At 45.8% G+C, this 22,615-nt stretch overlaps 1 protein-coding gene across 7 annotated transcripts in view; it reads right to left on the minus strand.

The window, feature by feature from the left end:
* The window catches only part of LOC307202591 (testis-expressed protein 2-like), a 32,179-nt gene extending 10,291 nt beyond the window's left edge, over window positions 1-21,888 (minus strand). For 2 of the 7 annotated variants that reach the window (XR_013832949.1, XM_079952693.1), the window contains exons 1-4: window positions 20,545-20,856; window positions 5,532-6,904; window positions 1,872-2,072; window positions 236-548 (exon numbers count right to left, since the gene is read on the minus strand). Coding sequence is in view for 6 of the 7 variants with exons in the window: in XM_079952693.1 (XP_079808819.1) it covers window positions 236-548; window positions 1,872-2,072; window positions 5,532-6,878 (1,861 nt within the window). In the remaining variant the exon portion in view is untranslated. Of the gene's footprint in view, window positions 1-235; window positions 549-1,871; window positions 2,073-5,531; window positions 6,905-9,909; window positions 10,001-20,544; window positions 20,857-21,121 lie in introns of those variants that run through there. The other 5 variants (XM_079952696.1, XM_079952694.1, XM_079952695.1 and 2 more) reach the window with 5 other exon arrangements.
* Window positions 21,889-22,615: the final 727 nt, after the last annotated feature.

Raw genomic sequence — 22,615 nt, forward strand, 5'->3', positions numbered from 1 at the left:
CCTGTTTACCTATTTATCTACTTGCACTTAGACGTGCTTTCGAACTGCTAGGTTGGCAGGAGCAGGGACTGAACAACAAGAGCTCACCCCGTTGCGGGGATTTGAAGTGCCGACCTTCTGATTGGCAAGTCCTAGGCTCTATGGTTTAACCCACAGCGCCACCCACGTCTCCCACTTTTCCTTAGGACGTCCTTATTTTCATCAGATAAATGTTGGAGGGTATGTTGGAGCTCACCTGTGGCGGCGTTACGCTGCTCACAGCTTTCTGCCCGGGAGGCCCTTGCAAGATGCTGGAACCATTCCTCCTTATCTCTCCCTGTCCTGCCAAAGAGGTAGAGAGTCTTTTCCTGGGGCTCAGCAGGATGCATTGGAGGGGTCTCTTGGACTGGAGACAGCCTTCTCTTCACAGCCTTCTCTCTTGAGTGCTCCAAGTCATGCTCACTGGAGCCTTTGCTACTCAAGTCCTCTTGCTCTGGGAGGAGAATGCAGATGGGGTATTTCTTGTTCCACATCCTCTTGCGAGCCAGCCCAGGTGGGAAGAGGAAGACCTAGAGCACCAAGGGAAGGTGTAAACTCTGCAAATCATACTAGCAATTGTTCAGTATATGCTGCAGTAGTATCAAGCTGCAAAGATATCGCTTCAGGCAGAGGTAGCCAATACAGTGCCCTCCGAATGTTCTGGACTAAAATTCCCATCAGCCCCAGCCAACACAACCTATGGTCATGAGTGGGGGGAGCTGTGTAGGATTTGGAAGGCATGACATTGGCTCCCAATGTCCTAGGCTAGGGGATCAACTGTTTTTATGTTCCTGCATTGCAGACAGTTGAACTAGATGACCCTTTGGGACTCTTCCAACTCTACAATTCGATGACTACGGTTTTATTCATAATATTATTTCATGGAGAACTTTTGAAACAACAATGGAACACTAGCTCCGCTCAAGGCATTATGGAAAACAGCAACGACTGACAAAAGATAGACAAAATATATTACAAGGACAGGAAGAAACATCATGGACAGAACAATTGCCACACACAAGAAGAAGAAAGAGAGAGTTTGAATGCTTCACCTGTGGGGCTATAAATCATTTAATGTGTTAATGCGAATGGAAGTTGTTAAAATTGCAGTTGCAGTATAAGGGTTTGTTATTCTGACTGGAGTGTAATGGAAATTATAAGATTTTGGAATGCAGAAATATAGTAAATCATCAAACCATCAATTCTAGCATGTGGGGGGCCACCTAAATTGTATAATTTGGTTTTTGAATGATTGGCATTATTAATGGCATTATCATTTGGCATTGTTATAATGAGGCTTTTCTTGGATTATTGTAACTGAAAACTAATAATATATATATATATATATATATATATATATATACACACACACACACACACACCATATTATTATTTCTTTTTGCCTTTTACTCCAGAGAGTACCCAAGGGGTTCACAACCAACAACAATATAACAATAAATAATGAAACATCAATCAAATGCATCAGTAAAATTTTACATGAATCATGAAGCTAACAACTGGCATGAATAGCCTGGCAGTGCTGGAAACCACAGGAAGGGAGAAGAGCTCTTGTGCTCAGGTCCTGCTTGCCTGTTTCCCATAGGCATCTGGTTGGCGACTGTCAGAACAAGATGCTGAACTAGTTGGGCCATTGGCCTGATCCAGCAGGCTCCTCTTCATGTTCTCTACTTTGGCCTTTGCCTTGTTTGTATGAAATGCAAACGGCATGCTACTCAACAGGTAACCAAGCACGTGCTCCTAGTCTTCCTTCCACCCCTTGCTGTTTGCTAGCCCACTATTGTGAGCGAGCCCCCGCCCCCGTAGTTTCAGCTCCTTGCCCATCTGTGTCTCACCTTTGCGCCAATCATTTCATAATGGCGGTGACTAACCAAAGTCACCTTGAAGTCCTCTTCCTCAAAGGTGGCTCGCCGGGGGATGTTGCTCTTGGGGTAGGAGAGTGTCATGCTGGTGTCTTCCAAGGTCACGAACACAGAGTGGGTAAGTGATGGGTGGTAGATCTCTGGATCGTAGAAATACATTTCATTCATCCACCCCTGGAAAGAAACAACTCTGTTTAGAGTGGGGGAGGTAGCCCGTCTACACAGTATAAAACAGAGGTAGCAAACGTGAGGCCCTCCAGATGTTTTTGGATGGACTCCACCTCCCATCACACCTGACGATTGGTCTTGCTGGCTGGGGCTGGAAGGCACCACATTGGAAACTCCTGGTATAAAATTGTGTGTTTTTTTCTTAGGGCTGCCTTCTTAAAATTGTTGCAACAATTGCAGTAATTAGATTATTATTATTATTATTATTATTATTATTATTAAGTTTATATACCACCCTATGCCCAGAGGTCTCAGGGCTGTTCACAGAAAAGGAAACATATATAATCAGAATAAAAACAGCAACCCGATAACATCCCATAGATAAAAGTACTACTACTACTAATAATAATAATGAGCAGCAACAACAACTACTACTTACTCACCAGGATGGCTTTTAAGCAAGTAAAAAAAATTAATATGTTAAGTCTGCATGAATGTGCTTGCATCTGACTAAAATAGTTTTGGAATGGGGTTGGGAATCATACTTCTTTTGGCTTTAGATAGTGTGTGTGTACAGGGGAAGTCTCACAACTTAACAGAAAATATTCTGAATACTGAACGAGGTCCTGGGATCAAACCTTGACATTTCTAGATAAAGAAAGGAGTAGGTGACGGGTGATGCAAATGCCCTGAGACCCTGGAGGGCCACTGAAATGGGTGGCCCCCAGCCATTTCTGTCTGGCGTGTGGGACCCTCCCCAGGGCAGGCTCCTCACTGGCCCTGCATCCAAAGCCTCAAGTACTTTTTTCGTGGATGGAATGCAGTCTCCTATACTGTACAAAGGTATCGGAGTTACAGCCATTGCTCCACCCACTTTTGACTCTAGTTCCGCCCACTACCAGTGTACGGCCCCCTGAAGGTCACCCGCGATGGAATGTGGCCCTTGGGCTGAAAAACATTTCCCATTCCTACTGTAGACAATACTGGTCTAAACAGGAAAAAAACCCAGGAAGGTTTCCTATATCCCTGAAGACACCACCTTAAAAAGAGGCATTCTCACCTGTATGAAAGTGAAGGGAGTAAAGAATATCTCTCTTAAGATGCTGTTTTGAAAGGAATGAGGGCCGTATCCAGTGTTTGTCCTACTCAGAAAAGACCCACTGAGATTAATGGATATGACAAACTTCACAAATTTTCATAGGTCTACCCTGAATAATCAGTGAGTTGCAGACAACCCTTAGCCTTTAGACTGTCTTTCTAAGAATGCATTGATTTGCATTTTTAAAATTATTATTAATAACAATACTGCTGTGTTGTGAGCTACCTTTGGAAAAGCAACATACAAAAAACAAGAAATGAATAAATAGCTTTAATAATAAGGCATAATAATATAAATAAATATGTAACAGCCTTAACAGCAAAATAAAAAAAATGATAATAATAATGTGTCGCCGGATTAATCAAGGGTGCCTTTTTAGTTGATTAAAAAGGTTTCTAATCAATTAATCTAATTTATTAAAGGGGATAGTCCTAGTTTTGCTTCTCAGTGGAAGGATTATCTCTCCTAGTGGTGTGTGTGTGTGAGAACTGTTTCAGTGTTGAACAAATCCATGTTGAGAGAGGAGCATGGGAACATTGGGGTTGTTTTTTTACTGCCAGCTCTTCACCCTAAGGTCCCAAGTCAGGTTACGGCACTAAAACAGAATATTATAAACAATTTAAAGCAACTCCTTAACTTTCCTCCTCATTGCCTCTGATGAAGACTGCGCAGCAACAGGATGGGAGATGAAAGCCTCCGCCTTTGTTGCTTGGCAACCATTATTCATGCCTTAAGTAGGCCGACACCTCCTTGAAGCTAAAGATGGGTATACTCTCCCCAGTTGGTGTCAGGCTAACATGGAAATTATCTGAATTACCTGGGGACTTTAATCAGAGCCAATATGAAGCTTGAGGAAACCCACCCACCCATTTTTTCTGATGCCCTCCACAAATGGCAAACTGCTCCCCTCAGATAACTTAATCAGTGGGAGCAGCAATGGAGGTGTGGGGTGGAGGAAAGAGAACGGTTGTCTTCTTTTCCCTTCATTGCCCTGACGTTAAAGATGGATAAACCTGTCAGGGTTGTTGTACTCTAGGGCTGATCCTACTCAGAGCAGACCCACTGAAGTTATTGGAAATCACTAATTTATTAATTTCAATAAATGTTCTGAGCACTACATACAACTCTATATTTCATCCCCACCCCCATCATTTCATGAAGAAAAAATATATACAAGATTTTAAGTCCTTGTGAAAATTCTCCTAATATAACATTGTTGCAACTAAATTTCCCTAATATTTTATGTATTTTTTCACTAAAAAATTTAAGGACACCTTACCGTAGCATTTGCATTTTTGCACACATTCTTAGACTGGAGTGCAGTCTAATTCAGAGGGGTGCAAATTTCAAAGGGTGGCTGTGTTTTGGTTTGGTTTGGAAAGTACAGATTAGGTTGGTTTGCCTTCAAATGCAAACCTAAATGAATTCACTGGCCTATCTCTACCTGACATACTGGCTATGCAGGTTGGGCTAGGATCTAGAAGAGCAGGGTTCAAATCCCCACTCAGCCGTATGAATCTCCCTGGGTCACCTTGGGCAAACTACGGTCTCTCAGCCTAACCTCCCTCACAGGGCTGTTGTGAGGATAAAATGGAATGGGGAAGAAAATTGAACAGCAGCTTGAGATTATTAGAGGAAAGATGGGTTATAAATGCAATAAATAAATCTATGAATGAATGCTGTAGAGAATGGCTGCCCCTTCACTGAGGAATCTTGGCCAACCCCACCACCAAGGGCTTCTTGTTAAGAGTGGGCAGTGTCTGGCCTAGGACTGACTGACTGACTGACTGACTGACTGACTGACTGATTGATTCATTCCATTTATAACCTGCTCTTCAAACCAAAAGTTCTTAGGGTGGTACATAAAAAAATAATGAAACATTATATGAAACCTTTCAACCAACTGCACGGCCAATTGGTCAGGGGGAAAAATGGCACCCCAGTGTTTTTCATTTCTTTTTCTTTTTCATAAGCTCTGGGTTATTCTGGTTGCTATAGTTTCTTGTGAAAAGGTCAGAATCTTAGGTTGTTGTCAAAATGTCAACCTGCCCTGCTCAGTACAGCTAGCTATGTATAATTTCATAAAATGTTTAAAAATATCAGTTGAGATGTCTGGAAACAAATGACAGTGACAGGGTTTTTGTTTCAGCATTCTGCCCCAGATTGGTTCCACTGGGCAATTTGTTGGGGATGGGCTGTAGCTCAGGGGCAGAGAATGTACTTTGCATGCAGATGGTCCCAGGTTCAATCCCCAAGTAGGACTGAGTGTTCCCCAGCTAAAAGACTGGAAAGCCACTGCTAGTCAGTGTAGACATTATGAGGCTATATGGGACCAATGGCCAACTTCCAACACCCCTATCTCCTACCTTAAGAATGTTGGGTTCCTGGGGCTGCTGATTCAACGTCTCTGATGGCAGCTGGTCTAGAGATGTCTGCCTTTTCCGTGGAGACAAGGAACGCTTTGGCATCATCAGAAGAATAATGAGGAAGCCCAGCATGAACCCACATGCCAAGCCAAGGCAGAGGCCTGAGATGTAAGGAGGCAGCGGCAGCACAAAATAGTGGTAGGCCAAGATGGCGACGCAGACAAGCGCTTTGCATGGCACTCTGCTACAAGGCTTGGTGGGGCGGAGGATGTCCAGAGGTGGAAGCATCCGCACTTCCTCCGTGCCACTGCTTTTGTCCGCAGCAACCTCCACCACTTGGATGACATCTCCATAGGAGCAGATTTCATACTGGCAGTTCAAGGAGGGACCCCATTTCTGTTCACTGGGGCAATAGTCCTCCACTTGACTCCTCCCAGATGGCTGTCCTGGAACAGCCCCATGCAGATTGGTCTCCTGGGTGGGGCTCTCCTTGTCTTCCAAAATGGTCTCCTTGCTGTGGCTAGAAGGGGAATCGTGGGCGTGGTTGCCAGAAAGTAGGGATCTGTGTTTTGGTGAAACATTATTCTCATCCCCCATGATTTTGCTGAGTCTGCTAAGGGGTTCATGCATGGCCTCTGAAAACCGCCTTTTTGTGTCCTCAAATTTGGCTTCCTGAGCCTTGAAGAAGCTGCTTTTGCTCTCTGAGGGGGAAATGTTGGGGGAGGAGGGAGCCGTCCTAGAATCCCCATTTTTGCCCTTGGGATGGGTGATCTGCCGCCATCGATGGACATTGAGCTTGGAGTCGGACTTTGACTGTGTCACCTCTGGCTCCAGGCGGGAAATCTCGGTTGAAATGGATTTGACCAAGCTCAGCAAAGGTTGGGGCTTGAGAGAAGAGGCGTCCCGGGGCTCAATTTCAGTTGAGAGGGATTTCACTAAGTTGATTAATGGCTTGGGGCCTTGAGGGTTTACAAGGCCTGTTGATCTCTGGGGTGATAAACTGGGTGAACTGGAAGTAGGGAGGGCGGGCAAGAAATCCAGTTCAGGAGGAGACGGCAGAGGGGATGGCATGTGGAATGTGGACTCTTCCTGATGTTCATCCTGTTTCCCAATATCTTCACACATAGAAAAGTGGTCAGGTGAGTCAGGAGTTGCATCTTCCTCATCATCTAAGGCAAAGATCAGTTCATTTCCATCTACGCCTTCCCAGTCATCTTCTTTGCTGGGAGCAGCAAGGTGGTTGCCTAACTGTTGGGAACTAGCAGGTTCGCCTCCCTGCTGAGGGTACGGTTGGGAAGAAAACTTTGCAGTCAATGGACCAAAAGTGATTTGAGAGTGGTCATCCATCTTTCACATCCTACCCAACACTGAGCCTGCAAAAGTGATGGGAGACATTCAGAGACATGCGAACCTCCAGATTAAGCCTCATGGAATAGAAGTATACCTCCAGCCCCAAATAATCTCATCATGTAAGGCATTGTTCAGTTCCATAAAGTTTTACAAACTACGGTATTATCAGTCCCTGTGCTCATGGGCATACAAAGCCCTAAAAAACTCAGGTCAAGGTAGCCTGAAGGCACATTTCCCCACAGCTAGACTCACTCCATCATCAAGATCTTCTAAGGAGGCCCTCCTAGCCTCCTCTGTGGTGTAAAGCTGGTGCCCTCCAGTTATTTCAGAAGACAACTCCCACCAGCCACATACATTTGTACCTTGGTTTTTGAACAGCTTAGTTCTTGAATATTTTGGCTCCTGAACGCCACAAACCTGGATGTGACTGTTCCGGTTTGTGAACTATTTTTGGAACCTGAACATCTGACGGGGCTTCCGCAGCTTCTGATTGGCTGCAGGAAGCTGCTGCAGCCAGTAGGAAGCTGTGCTTTGGTTTCCAAATGTTTGGGAAGTCGAATAGACTTCTGGAATGGATTCTGTTTGACTTCTAAGGTACGACTGTAGTTGTAGTCCAAAATAGCTGGAGAGCAGCCTTTGGCAAAGGCTGTCTTGTCCTTGAAGTGCCCGCCCATAGGTGATACAGCAGGCAATAGTGGTGGAACACTTTCACTGTCTAATGAAAACACATCTCTGACCAGGCATCTCCAACAGATGCTTGTGGTTTTTTTTTTTATTGCCTCTGGATCATGTTGCTAAGTTTTAAGGAGTTTTTCACTGATTTTATTGCTGCGTTATTTCCTTGCTATAAACCACTTTGAGATTTTGTCTTGAAATGAAAAGCAGTTGAAATATTATTTTAAATAGATAAAAACCATTATCTGGACTACATACTTAGCTTCGTTTTGCATAATTTTCATGGCCATTGTTTCTGCCTAAGAATGCTGGGAACTGTAATCTGGTGAAATGGTTCTAAGCATTATCTGTGGGAAATCCCAAACATTTCCTCACCAACTTTCTCAGAGTGGAAGGGGGGGGGGGGACAACGACCACGACAAAGCTTTGGTACAGATCTGCCTGTAAAGTGGAATTCCACAATCTTTCTCATTTTTTAAATGATAGGATTTTAAAATTCAACAACAGAGCAAAATGTGATGGCAATTCAGACACTATTCAGTGGTCTTTTTCCCCCTTTACTTCCCTATCTGCATTATTTAATCAATGCATAATAAGAAGAAAAAGAAGCCAGATATCAAAATAAAACTTTTAGCCGTGACTCCATCTAAAGTATTCTCAGGGTAGATTCCCTGAAAGTAATAGATTTAAGTCAGTTATGCCTATTTATTTCGATAGGTTTACTCCGATTATGACATCGTTTCAACTTTTTGTCTTTTGGGACCATTGATCTTTATAGTAACATCATCTATATTGCCAGCATTTGGCTTTACTGGGAACATTTATTCCCATTTTTAAAAAACTAACCTAATGGAATCACAGTTTACCAAGCTGTGTTCTGGGTTGTCATCGGATTTTCAGTTTTTTTTTAATTATTATTTTTAGCTTTGTAAACTTGTATTTTTAACTGACTTTAGCTTTCAGCAAGAGTGACTCATGCATTGTCACATTAATCTTAAATCCCTCGGGGAGTTTTAAAAAGCAATGAATTAAAAATAGGTTGTGCTGCAAGGGAGATTCTCTGCTGAGAGTTCTATTGGTAAAAAGTTGTTTAAAAAATAATAATAGGTCAGGGATTCTGATGTTCTGACCTTTAGGAGTATTACCAGGGTTGTGTGTATGTTTGAGATTCTACATTAGAATAAATACTGAATGTTTCCTTAGTGCAAAATTCATTGTCCTGGAATCTCTGCTTCCATTAATATTTTTTTTTTTAAAAATCAAGTTTCTATAGATCTCATCATGGTTTTCCTTTTTTTGCAGATAAATTGGTTAACTTGGTGCAGAAATTGATAGGGTTTCCCCAGATGACAGATATATAGAGCATTCATCTGGATTGGCCTATGAGGTATTTATATGTCTTCCCATTAAGGCTCCCTCCCATCCATCCCATACTTTCTAGTGCATTTCCTTGTCATTTTTCCAAACTGCAGAAAGCCCAATTCTTTTTTTAAAAGAGGTTTTGTTATGCTATGGCAACTGGGTACTTTAACCCACTTTATGATTACACTTAACCTCACCACTGTAATCCATACGTTGGCAACTTCAATCCTGGATTACTGCAATGCTCTCTACTTGGGGCTGCCCTTGGACCTGGTTCAGAAGCTGCAGCTGATGTAGAATGCAGTGGTATCTGGCTGACCCTGGCTGCCCATCTACTACTGAGCCAGGTTAAGAGTCCTTGTCTTAATTTGCAAAGCCCTGGACAACATAGGTCTAGGGTACACCAGTGACCACCTGAAGCCTTATATCTCAGCTCAATCACTGAGATAATCTGCAGAAGCATCTCTGATCATTCCCAGAAATGGGGAGGCTCATCTGACAACAAGAAGAAATCGAGCCTTTAGTGTCATCTGCCCAGTCCTGTGGAACACCCTGACAATGGAGATTCAGCAGGTGTCTTCTGTTTCAACTTTTAAAGGCCTGCTGATAACTTTCCTATTCTACTATGCAGGCAATTAAGATGTATCCTTCTACAGTAGCTGGCTGATTTCTGATTTTAACTTTTTGAATATATATTTTCATTGCATGGTTTTATGTACAATTGTTGTAAACTGCTCTGGCTTTTTTTAAAAAAAATAGCAGTATATCAATATTTTTTAATTAAAACAATTGTGCAAACCTAAATTACCTGGAATATCCTCTCAACACCCCCCCCCCCGAGAATGAATGCTTAATAAAGACCAGATGTAGCCAAACCTCTGTGTAAACTCTGCACAAGCAAAGCTGGATGAAATGGTCAACTAACAGGTCACTTGGATGAGCTTCTGGACAGATGCCAATAAGCAAAGAGGGGTGTGTGGATGCAACTCACCCTCTGATATTTCACTGGGACAGGCTTTTCAATGCCCGGGATTGCTGCCCAGGGCACTTTCCCATCTATTGTTGTTATTTGTATACTGCCCTATACCTGCAGGTCTCAGGGCAGTTCACAACATAAAATCAAAATATATGAACACAAAATACATAATAAAAACAAGAACAAGAACAATCCAGTACTATGCCAGCACACAAGGAAAAGTTTGCTTCGCCTTCAGAACATTCTTTGCATTTACTCTGCCAGGACGCACATCCTCCCCTGATTTTCAAGCTGGAAGCCTGCTTGCTCCTTTGTTTAAAGGCTCACTATTTCTGGCAAGCTCTTTAAAGCACTTTGCTGGCATGAATTAATCAGAGGCTGCAGTGCTGTTGCCCCAGCTGCCTTTCTAAGCCTGCTCATCGTAGGGCCTCCATGTTCCTTAAAGGTAAAGGGACCGACTCTGGGGTTGTGGCGCTCATCTCGCTTTATTGGCCGAGGGAGCCGGTGTACAGCTTCCAGGTCATGTGGCCTGCATGTCTAAGCCACTTCTGGCGAACCAGAGCAGCGCACGGAAACGCCATTTACCTTCCTGCCAGAGCGATACCTATTTATCTACTTGCACTTTGATGTGCTCTTGAACTGCTAGGTTGGCAGGAGCAGGGACCGAGCAACGGGAGCTCACCCCGTCACGGGGATTCGAACTGCTGACCTTCTGATTGGCAAGTCCTAGGCTCTGTGGTTTAACCCACAGCGCCACCCATGTTCCTTACATTTCCCCAATCCCTCTTCTTCATGAACAAAATGAACCTGAAATAACATCTCCAGTCTATCTGGGGATCTATGAAGAGGCAACAGATGGGGAATGGCACCAGTGGAGTGTAAGTTTAGGAACACAAGAACACAAATAGCTGCCTTATACCAATTCAGACCTTTGGTCCCTCTGGCTCAGTACTATCAACACTGACTGGCAGCAGCTCTGCAGGGTTTCAGATGAGTCTTTCCCATCACAGCCCTACCTGGAGATGCCGTAAATCAAACACGGGAACTTTGTGTTGCAAAGCAGGTGCTCTGCTTTCCCCTCCCTCTCCCTGCGAACCAGTTTCAGTCAGCTTTGTTAGTCTATTTCCCTCGCAGCAAGAGAAATATAGTTTGAGGAATCTGTGGCCCTGGCAATAGCATAGATATTTCTTGGCACTAATTGTTTTGTAATGAACAAAATGCCCACCAGCTGGCTGGCACAGAGATGGTGTAGCTCTTTTGACTATTGCTCACATTTGTATGTTCTCAATGTATTTTTGACCCATTGCACCAGTCCGTGTTAAGCAGAGCAGTCCCTCCAACAATACTGTAGGTGTGTTAGTTGCTTGTTATGCAAACAGGTTTGAGATGAGGGTTGGGATTGGAGAAATGGCTGCTGTGATGTCACAGGGGCACTAATGGCTCCCGAAGGTAAGGAGAGGTTGTAATATCCCCCTATATATGCCACAAAGAGAGGTGACATTTGGAGGGTCTGTCTCCCAAGTGAAAGATCCTACCCCCTTCAACTTCCTGGGGGGGGGGGGTAAAGAAAGTGCAAAACTATTGATCTGTCTCCAGCCTACATCTCACTCAGGGGGTCAGCATTTTCTCTGCTGTCAATCACTGAGTCCTGCCTTGAGTGGTTTCTGAGTATGCAAAAGGCAGTCCCCATTTCCTGAGAGGTTATTAACTTGCTGAAAGCACAATCAATACCACAATAAAGATGATCCAGATTTAGAAAGCTCATTTTCTTGAGAAGGAACTTGGAGTACACAGCAATTTGTAGAAAACACTGAAAAAGACTGCCTGGGAGGAATTTAAAACTGTTTTTTTAGAAGGCTACTTTAAAGTTTTAATTATATTAGTATTGATACCTTTGCTGCCCTGGGCTCCTTTGGAAGAGAGTGTTTGTTATAACAACAACTACAGTAGGCTATTGTGGCAAGATGGGGAGGAAAATCAATTAGCGGAGGACAGCAGAGTCTCCCGGAGATGTTCTTGGTTGTAAATATTGCTGGTTTTGTAGATTTTGAAGCTAGATGTGTCTGTCCAGATTCCCTAGTCTAAACCTGCTTGGTAGCAGATCAGGTCCTAGAATTAACCTGTGCCTTCCTACACCAGTCCCTAGGAAGGGTGAGCCTTGTAAGTCCATATCTATCCTGCTCGCTTTAGAAATCCTTGCTCTTTAAAGTACAGTGGTACCTCGGGTTACATATGCTTCAGGTTACATACGCTTCAGGTTACAGACTCCGCTAACCTAGAAATAGTGCTTCAGGTTAAGAACTTTGCTTCAGGATGAGAACAGAAATCGTGCTCTGGCGGCACTGCAGCAGCAGGAGGCCCCATTAGCTAAAGTGGTGCTTCAGGTTAAGAACAGTTTCAGGTTAAGAACGGACCTCCGGAACTAATTAAGTACTTAACCCGAGGTACCACTGAACAGAACATAGGACAGTGTCTTACAGTGAGTCAGACCTTTGGCCTACCAAGCTTAGTATGATCCACAATAACTTGAGGCGAATCTCCAGGACTTCAGAGGGGATAAATTCCTAGCCCTGTGTGAAGATGCCATCAGGGATTGAACCTGTGAGCCTTCTGCATGCAAAACAGATACTCTACCACTGAGAGATGGCCTTTTCACCCAAACATTTAACATCCATCTAATAGCTCATTCAGGGCTGGGTTCAGGGTCAGTTCTAGGCCATGAGAAGCAATAAAAACAGAGCATTGTAATCACTGACGTTTCTCCCACAGCATGTTGGAGAGCATTAAATGTTGAAGAGCATTCTATAGCATCACAATAGCTAATACCTGGCTAGGCAGAGGGGCAAGAGCTCTTGGGATAACAACAGGCTTAGGACCTATAAGGAGGATGGGGGAACATCACTCTCCAGGTGTTGTGGGACTCCAACTCGCATCAGCGTAATCATGGCCAACAGTCAAGGATAATGAGAGCTGAAGGGGCCCTGTCCCTGGCCTAAAATGTAGCTGACAATCCACCTAATAGACTCCCGTCCGCCATTCCTGGCTTTTTGCTCTTTCTTGTTGCCTTGTAGGAAACAGGGAAAATGGCACTTCTGGGCGCTCTCATCCTCCTTCATGCCAATCTGGTGGTTTGGCTGCAAATTGTTCTCATCAAGTATGGCTTGTCCTGCCCCCTTTGAAGAGACGTATCAATTATAGAGTCAGGAATTCCCTCATCTAATTATCTCTGATTGAGCATCCTTGCCAAAAGCTAATTGCTGCCTTTATTAGTTCTGCAGTTGAAACGCTTTCCTCAGCTGCAGGACTCAGGCCCTCATTCGCTCCTCGATTAAAGCTACACCCGCACTTCAAGCTAGCGTAACTGGTGAAACCTCTCCTCCCTATGGAATGCTGGGAGATGAAGTCTTGTGAAATAGCTTGGGGCACAATCCTGCCCTTGACCAGACCTACTGGAGAGGTCCTACAGCTCTAAATCTCATAGGAAATTCCTGGCTGACCTTCAAGGTGAGGGCAGAGAGAGAAGCACCCTGGGTCTTTAAGGCTTTCTGGGTTGCTGCAACATGCTCTACGTGGGGCTTCCCTTGCACTTGATTCAGAGGCTACAGTTAGTGCCAAATGCTGCAGCATGATTGCTGACAGAAGAGAGGCCCTGTCAGCATATCACGCCAGTGCTCAGAGATCTGCGCTGGCTGTCAATTTACTACTGGGCCAAGTTCAAGGTCTTACTTTTAGTATATAAAACCCTTAATGACTTGGGACCAGAGTTCACCTACAAGACTGCCTTACCCATTCATACACCCATTCAGCTACTTTGATCGGTAGAACTGACCAGGGGCAGATAAAGGGGGGCGGGGGGCGGTTTGCCCCGGGTGTCATCACTGATGGGGGTGACATTTGGCGTGCCACCTGCCCGCGACTCCCAAGCCTACCCCAAGCTGTTGGGGGAAGGGGCGGAGCTGCGCCACCTTGCTGGGGGCCTTCCTCCCTTCCCCCTTCGTTTTGACAGCTGTCAAAAGGAAGAGGGAAGGGAGGAAGGATGCTGGCAAAGCGGTGCAGCTCCCTCACTCCTCCCCCCTGCCCAGGAAGCAGCTTGCCATGGGTGGCTCGCTCCACCCCCCATGGGCAGCTTGCTCCGCCCCCCTGGGACGCTCACCCCGCTCCCATGCCCCCGCCCCCGGGTGCACAGCATGTGTGCCGCTCCAGGTGCGGAAGCAGCTAGCTCTGCCTCTGGAACTGACATTGTCACAGGTGTGACATAATACCTGTTCTGCATTTGTAATAATTCAATCTTTGAGTGTGGTAGCTCCTACACTTTGGAACTCCCTGCCTATTGATATCAAGAAGGTGCCTTCACTGTACTCTTCTCGGTGCCTGCTAAAAACATTTTTGTTAAGACAAATCCAGGGCTTTTTTCCTGCCTAGAGCGAATCACCTTCCTCGCTTTGTATTTAACATTTTGCTGTTCTTATCGCTTTCAAAGCTATTTCCTTCGGTCACGCTTGTTTGTATTCACAGTTCTGAGTCGTCACACGTCACAAGACAGCTAGTTATAGGTAAAACTGGTATCAGCCAAATCAAGTTCATACATTTGAATTAATTAAATAGTTTGAATTGGATTTTGAATAAATGTGCAATTCATTGTTACTGTTTTGAATATTCTTGTGGTTTTATCTCCCTTAGTGGGTGATGCAGACTGCTATTCTGAATAATGCTTTTTATAGGGCAGTGCACACTGGGGATGAGCTTATGGGAACAAGGGGGCAGTGGCCTCAAACAGTTTGGGAACCACGGGTGTAGGCAATACTGAGCTGGATGGACCAATGGTCTGACTCAGGAGAAAGCAGCTTCCTGTGTTCTAGGATGTTGGGTGATAACAGACAAATAGTCTGACTTGACATGAAGCTGTTTCACTGAGGTCTAATCTCTCAATTGTTGCAGAAGGTGTTGATGACAAGCATATCAAGCCCCACGTATGGAAGCTGAAATGCTCATAGCTCACCCAAGCTAAAAATAAAAGGTTGTACCACCACCTTCTAAATCTCAATCTTCTCAGCCTTGAGCAATATGCATAAAAGTGAAGATTGCAAAGCTAAATGGAATTTAAAAACAACAACAGCCAGGCTCTAAAAGCTCCCCACCTCTGCTGGAGGAGTAAGCAAAGGCAGCCAAGGATGCTGCAGTTGCAAGGTCCAGCACTGCAGATCCAGCATTGAGGGGGGTTGGAATAGATGAACTCTGAGGTTCCTCTTCCAACTCTATGATTCTATGAAGTGAGAGTACTATGGAATCTTGCCGGAGAACTCTGTGAATCTTCAGAGTTTGCAGTTGCAGGGATTTCGTGCTGCTGCCGAAGATTATTATGGGCAGTCCAGAAAAGGAAAAAAACAAAATGAGCAAGGGGAAGGAGCGACTTTCGTACAAAGAAAGGCTGTGCCAAGTGCCGGATTTATGTATAAGCTAACCAAGCTATAGCTTAGGGCCCCACTCTCTTGGGGCCCCCCCAAAAAATTTAAAGGAGAAAAAACCCTGGATGTACATTTCCAAAATATAAGATAAGTTCAACAATTACTTTGATAAAATATATATTTTGCTATGTGCAAATGGCTTTAGATACCTATTAGGTCCATAAATTACCATATAGCATAAATTCAACACAAAAAACAGCGACAATTTGTTGTTGACAAAGGACAGCTGGGCATATATAGGGCCCCATGACTTTCAGTAGCTTAGGGCCTCATCAAACCTAAATCTGGCCCTGGCTGTGGCATTTGGGACTTTAGAGAAAAGGCAAGTAAGAGTTGACACGATGGACGTTTATAAAATTATGCATGTCATGGAGAGAGGGGGTAGACCTCGTGGACATCCAATGAAGCTGAATGTTGGATGTTTCAGGACAGATAAAAGAAAGCACTTCGTCATGTAGTGCAGAGTTAATCTATGGAACTCACTCCCACAGGAGGCAGGTATGGCCATCGACTTGGATGGCTTTCAAAGAGGCAGTAATGCTTCTGAATACCAGTTACTGGAACCTGCAGGAGGGCAGAGGGCTCTTGCACTTAGCTACTTCTTGTGGGATTTCCACAATGAGCATCGGGTTGGCGACTGTGAAAACAGGATACTGGACTAGATGGGCCACTGGCCTTTTTTTATTTTAAGAGATGCTAAAATCCTGCATCAAGAAACACAGGATTCTATATGACCTGAATGACAGCTATCATAGCACAACTACATAAGCTATTTGCTCTCTGCTAATTATAAGGAAGGAACGTAGGTGGCGCTGTGGTCTAAACCACAGAGCCTAGGGCTTGCCGATCGGAAGGTCGGCAGTTCGAAACCCCGCAACGGGGTGAGCTCCCGTTGCTCCCAGCTCCTGCTCACCTAGCAGTTCAAAAGCACGTCAAGTGCAAGTAGATAAATAGGTACCACTGTGGCGGGAAGGTAAACGGCGCTTCCGGGCGCTGCTCTGGTTCGCCAGAAGCGGCTTAGTCATGCTGGCCACATGACCCAGAAGCTGTCTGCAGACAAACGCCGGCTCCCTCGGCTAGTAAAGCAAGATGAGTGCGCAACCCCAGAGTCGTCTGCAACTGGACCTAACGGTCAGGGGTACCTTTACTTTTAATTATAAGGAACTAATCTCTGTGGTGCCAACAAGTTTCCTCACCTTCTGATCTTTGCATGCCCATCCAGTTTTTCACTGGTTACTGCCTGCCTGTTCCACGTTTATCTCTGCAACAATAAGGACTACAAGCAGGCAGGCAGGCAGGCAGGCAGGAAGGAAGGAAGGAAGGAAGGAAGGAAGGAAAGAAGGAAGGAAGGAAGGAAAGCTGCAATCCAGGACCATGAATTCTTAGGCAGAAATCAAATTAGGTGCTTGTATGGTAGGAAAGTTACTTTCAAAGTCAGGTTTTTATTACAGAGATGTCATCTCTGTGCATGAGACTTCGTAAAACAGAAGGAAATATTTCAAGCATAGGCAAAGTGCCTATTAAGCATTACTTTGATCTGTCCTACAAATATGGAATTAGGGGTCAGATTTGGGCAGGAGAGAGAAGGCACTGTCTGCATTTATTTATTTATTTATTTATTTATTTATTTATTTATTTATAGAACTTTCATGCTGCTCTTCAGCCAAAAAGGGTTCTCAGAAAGATCAATAGTAACAGCACAGGCCCTGCTCTCAAACTTAGTCTAAAAAGATGCACCAGAAAAGCAAAACAGAATGGGAGGGAGGAGTAAACTCAGGTAAGGTAAAGGTAAAGGGACCCCTGATCATTAGGTCCAGTTGTGGCTGACTCTGGGGTTGCGGTGCTCATCTCACTTTATTGGCCGATGGAGCCGGCGTACAGCTTCCGGGTCATGTGGCCAGCATGACTAAGTCGCTTCCGGCGAACCAGAGCAGCGCACGGAAACACCGTTTACCTTCCCGCCGGAGCGGTACCTATTTATCTACTTGCACTTTTGACGTGCTTTCGACCTGTTAGGTTGGCAGGAGCAGGGACCGAGCAACGGGAGCTTACCCCGTTGCAGGGATTCGAACTGCCAACCTTCTGATTGGCAAGTTCTAGGCTCTGTGGTTTAACCCACAGCGCCACCCGCGTCCAAGTTGATTATTTCTTATAAGAAAGCATGAACTCCCAGTATTATTGCTTAAAAAAAAAAAGCCCAGGCAGTTTCTTGTTTTCAGATTGCAGCATTGGACAGAGATGTTGTTAAAGAGTGATTTCAGATTTTAATGCACTGATCCCTCCAAAACTAAAAAAAGTCCCTCTAAGCATCCCCCATCATAGGTGAGGCAACAGCCATATCAAAGGCAGATGAATTTCCATCCCTTTTCCATCATAGGCTAGGAGGAAGCAGAGCTGTACATAAAGATAAGTTAATTTCTTTGGAAGCTTACAGGAAGGGGAGGATAAAAATCTCATAAAATAAATCAGGGGTTGGGAACCTCAGCCTAGGGGGCCAAATGTGGCCCTCCAGACCTTTCTGTCTGGCGCTCAGGACTGTCCCCAGGTTGCAGCCTCCTTTGCACCCTCCTTGAGTGTTTCTGCCCAGCTAGCATGCTTTTCTTGAACTCTGATCATTCCTCTTTTGCTTGCCTAGATGGGGGGGGGGGGGATACAGAGGTGGGTGGGTAGAAACTAGCTTTCTGTACAAAGGGGGGGAAATGCATCTATGGCTCCACCCACCCCAGGTTGTTCAGAAAGGGATCCAGCCCACAGGCTGAAAAAGGCTCCCCACCCCCTTAAATAAATAAACATATAAAATAGGGTGCGGGAGGATGGTGGTGCAGAAGAGCGGAGTCTGCAGCTATTATTAAAGAAGTTGACCCTCTTGATTCCTTGCAACCTCTCAGACTCTCTGGGATAATCTGTTGCTCTTTCCTTTCGTCAGCCGGATGCACAGACACCCAGCGAGGCAGAGGGGAAGGACCTCCTCACTCAAGAAATGTTCTCTAGGCACCTGCCACTGACAATAAATTCTGCTCTGCAAAGAAGGATGGGGTGCGCTGCAGAAATCTATCCAGGATGAACGACTGACCTAATTTAAAATGGCAGCATCCAGAGGGGGACGGTGGCTTTGATCGACCTGCTTTGCCACACAGATCTCAAACCTCTGCCTTTGCTCGTCTCCTTTGGCCAACCTTGTTCTCTCAGTAGCCACCCAGAGAGGTGAATCTTTAGCTGTGGGTCTGCCCTCAGATCTGAAAAGGGTGTGTGTGTGTGTGTGTGTGTGTGTGTGTCAGGATTTACAGCCTTCATGTGGAAGCTGTTTGCAAAACTGGGCTCATTGATCGTGGAGGGTTGGGGCTGTGGCTTAGTGGCAGAACATCCGCCCTCCATGCAGGAGATCCCAGGTTCAATCCCAGGCATCTCCAGGTAGGAGACTCTTGTCTAAGACCCTGGAAGGCCAGCCAGTGTACACAAAACTGGGCTAGATGGACCAATGGTCTGATTCAGGACATGGCAACTTGCTGTGTTCCTATTTAAATCACCCCTTTATTCCAAACCACGAGGCCAGGAATATCAGTGGTGGAGTATCTGCCTCACAGGCAGAAGGTCTCAGATTCAATATCTGGTATCTCCAGGTAGGGCTGGGGAAGTTTTCTGCCTTGAAACCTCGGAGAGCTGCTGCAAATCAGTGCAAACAATATGCTGAGTTAGGCAGACCAGTGATCTTGGTGCAAAGCAACTTCCTAAAGGGCAAGTCTGTTGCACAGGGGCAGAGCACATGCTTTGTATGCAAATGGTCCCAGGTTCAATCCCGGACATCTCCCAAGTGAACCTGAGAATGCCCCCTGCCGAAAACCTTGGAGAGCTGCTGCCAGTCAGTGTAGATGCTACAGAGCTAGATGGACCAATGGTTCAGCTCAGGTGCAGCATGCTGTGGTGGAGTTACTTGCCAGGCTCCTCTACCTTCCAAAAAAGTTGCTTAAGAATCACACATTTTGGGTTATTTGAGGCTGCCTAGTATCTTACAAGAAGAAGAAGACTTTGTTGAGATCTTACGTGTCGTCCTCTGGCCATCAGATATTTTGAACATAAAGACAAGTTGAAGTCCAGCATTTTGGCTGGTGGTGCTAGTCTTGGCCACTGAAAATGTAAAATAGAACAGCCTTCCCCCAAATTTACCTCCAATTGTTTTGGACCACAACTCCCATCAGCCCCCAATCAGCATACGATCATTCCCAATCACAGGCCGAACTGGAGTCCAAAATAGCTGGAGGGCACTACCAGGTTGACAAAGCCCAACACAGATCTTGTTAACACTTCATTATAAGCGGCACAGCATTTCATAATACAGCAGGAATGGGGTATTTTTTAAAAAATTGTACATCTTGCTGGGTGCCACTAGACGTCCCAATCCCGGTTCTCTTGTCAAGTATTATACTGTATACAAGTGGGTGACTTACCTATAAGGCAAGACTTGGGAACTTCTGGCTCTCCAGGTGTTGTTGAATCACAACTCCCATCATCCCTGACCACTAGCCATGCTGGCTGCTGGAAGTTGGAGTCCAGCAACATTCTGCAGGGCCCCAAGTTCCCCAGCTCTGCACTACAGTAAACAGCGGTTACCACAGCTCATTGGCTTCCTTGCAAATTGGCTACCACAGCTGACTGCAGCACTGAGGCCACAAGCAGAAAGGGCCAGGGGCCAAAATTATATGGACAGCCATTCCACGAAGCTCATCATAAAATAAATGTATTTTTAATACACCTATTCATAATTGCCAGTAGCACCCAAAACATGATTATTATTCTGTTTTGAATCCTTGATGCAATGAGAGAAAAAACAAGGTCTAGTCCTGCTTATCATTCTTTTCTGCCAAGTTTGAGAAGGGGTATCTCAGGGACCAAAGCCTCTCCCAGCTCTGAAGTCTCCACAAAACTCACCTGATCAGACTGGAAGGAAAGAGGGAGATCCAATGGTGCCAGCTCACATGCTGGTTCCTCATCGGGGAAACGGCCTCTGCCGCACGCTGGCTCACAGGGAGAGAGAAATACTTTTTCATCCACCTTGTGCCTGTGGCACCTCTCATGTGCCAGGGTTCTTCACTGGCATCTTTCCCACTTCAGAATGCTGGCACCACCTGGTCTGAACTGCTTGAGCCAGTCTGGAGAGAAAACTAAAAAGGCTCCTTCTCCTCCTCACCTGGCTTCCGAGTCCTGGATGGCATTGGTGCGTCAAGAGCCAAATGCGGCGGGCATTGCAGACAACCTTGCAATGACGAGAGAGTGAAGACTGCAGACAGGAGTCAGGGCAACAAACCTTTCCTGCAACGGAGCCAAGACAGGTCAGGTCCGAGGCAGAGTCCTCCAGAGCTAGAGGGATTTGCCTCTCTGCTAGAAAGAGACCATTGTAAACCACTTGCAGGAAAAGGAAACTCTCCAATTCTCCCTTTCGTACTCCACAACTTTTTGTTCTGTGGGATGAAGACCATAGCTACCTGCCCAGTGCCCACCAATTGATCTCTCCTTACGTGAGATACAAACTGGGTACCTTCCTAGTGAATAGATCTGTTTATGTCAATTCCACATCTCTGTCTATAATCTAGACAGCCTGCATCCCTTGCTACACGTTCACCTGCACAGCAATTAGTCCAGCAAAAAGTTATTTCCCTTCCGTATATTTTGCCTCCAGAGTGCACCCCCAAACCACAACCCTTGCTCTTAGCGTTCGACACAAAAATAAAAGAACCTAAAATTGCCAGGCTTTCCATCAAGCTCACCTTTTTTTGTGTGTGTGTGGGGGTGCCTTCCTCCTTATGCCTTCAGTGGGCCAAGATCTGGACTTTCCTGCTGCCCCTTGGGACCGGAACGTGGGTCACGGATGGTGATCCTTTTCACGCGGCCCCGCAGCTGCTAGTACAGGATTATCCATCTACCAGTCTGGACAGGAGCATCGCAGCTTGCGCGGCTGCCTGCTTGCATCACCACCTGATCTGATCCAGATTTAAGCTGAAGTGCAGCGGCTGAGGCCACTGCTACAGCCATCCTGGCCATAGCAGAAGCAGGGCTCTGAGGAGGGGGAGGTGAAGGGGGGAAAGAGCTGCAGGTTTGGCCCAGAGAGCAGAGTGCCAGGGATGGAGGAATGCGGGGAGCACAGCATCCTTAGCTCATTCTGGTGCTGATGCTGCTGCAGCCTCCCGCTGTGCGGTCCAATCACAGGGGGGGCAGGGGAGGGAAGGGATGCTTTTGAGAAACACGCCATGCCCAGTCTCGAGGAAGGGTGACAAATCCGCTTGACGGATGGGGGATACATAGCAGCCACCGTGCTGCCGGCGTTTGCAATCTCTAGGACAGCAAAGGAGAGCACAGTGAGATGAAGGAATGCAATTTCACGGGGGTTGGGGGATAACATGAACAAAAACCTTGTTCTGATTTCTAGTAGCATCCTACAGATCCATATGCCACTGGATCAAAGAGGCTAAAAATAGAATCCTTCTCTGCTGCCCCCCTTCTCAAAAGCTCCCCCTCCACTGAATGCTGGAGCCCCATCCCCCCACCCCATCCTCCCACAGCCTATGATTGCACACAGAGGTACCGTATAGCAGAGCTGGCCAATCACAATGCGGGGGTGTGGCTTCTTTCCCTTTCCCCTCCTCTTGCAATGAGGTGGGGGGTCAGTTCAGGACAAGCCATGAGCATTCTCCTCTTGGCAATTCTGTCCTTGGGAAAACAAGAAACTGTGGAAATAGGGACCCCTTGCAAAGTTTTCAATTGCTGCTGCTGCTGTTCTAGGGCGTATAAACTAGAGCAGTTTTACTTGTCTTTTCTTCTTTACTTTACATAAGAAAAACCTGCTGGATCAGGACAGTGGCATCCTGTTCTCACGGTGGCCAACCAGATGCCCCAAAAGGGAAACCTGCAAGTGGGACCTAAGCACAAGAACAACCCTCCCCTCCTGTGGTCTCCAGCAACTGGTATTCAGAAGCACTGCTGTTTCTAACACTGGAGGCAGAGCATAGTCATCATAGGTAGTCACCATCAATAACTTCCTACAGTATTTTAAAACCATTCAAGTTGGAGACCTTCACTCTCTTCTGCGGGGGCAAGTTCCATAGTTTCCTACACTATGTAAAGGTAAAGGTAAAGGTACCCCTGCCCGTACGGGCCAGTCGTGTCCAACTCTGGGGTTGCGCGCCCATCTCGCTTAAGAGGCCAGGGGCCAGCGCTGTCCGGAGACACTTCCGGGTCATGTGGCCAGCGTGACGAAGCTGCTC

This window comes from Podarcis cretensis (assembly GCF_951804945.1).
Source record: "Podarcis cretensis genome assembly, chromosome: 14".
Classification (NCBI taxonomy): domain Eukaryota; kingdom Metazoa; phylum Chordata; class Lepidosauria; order Squamata; family Lacertidae; genus Podarcis; species Podarcis cretensis.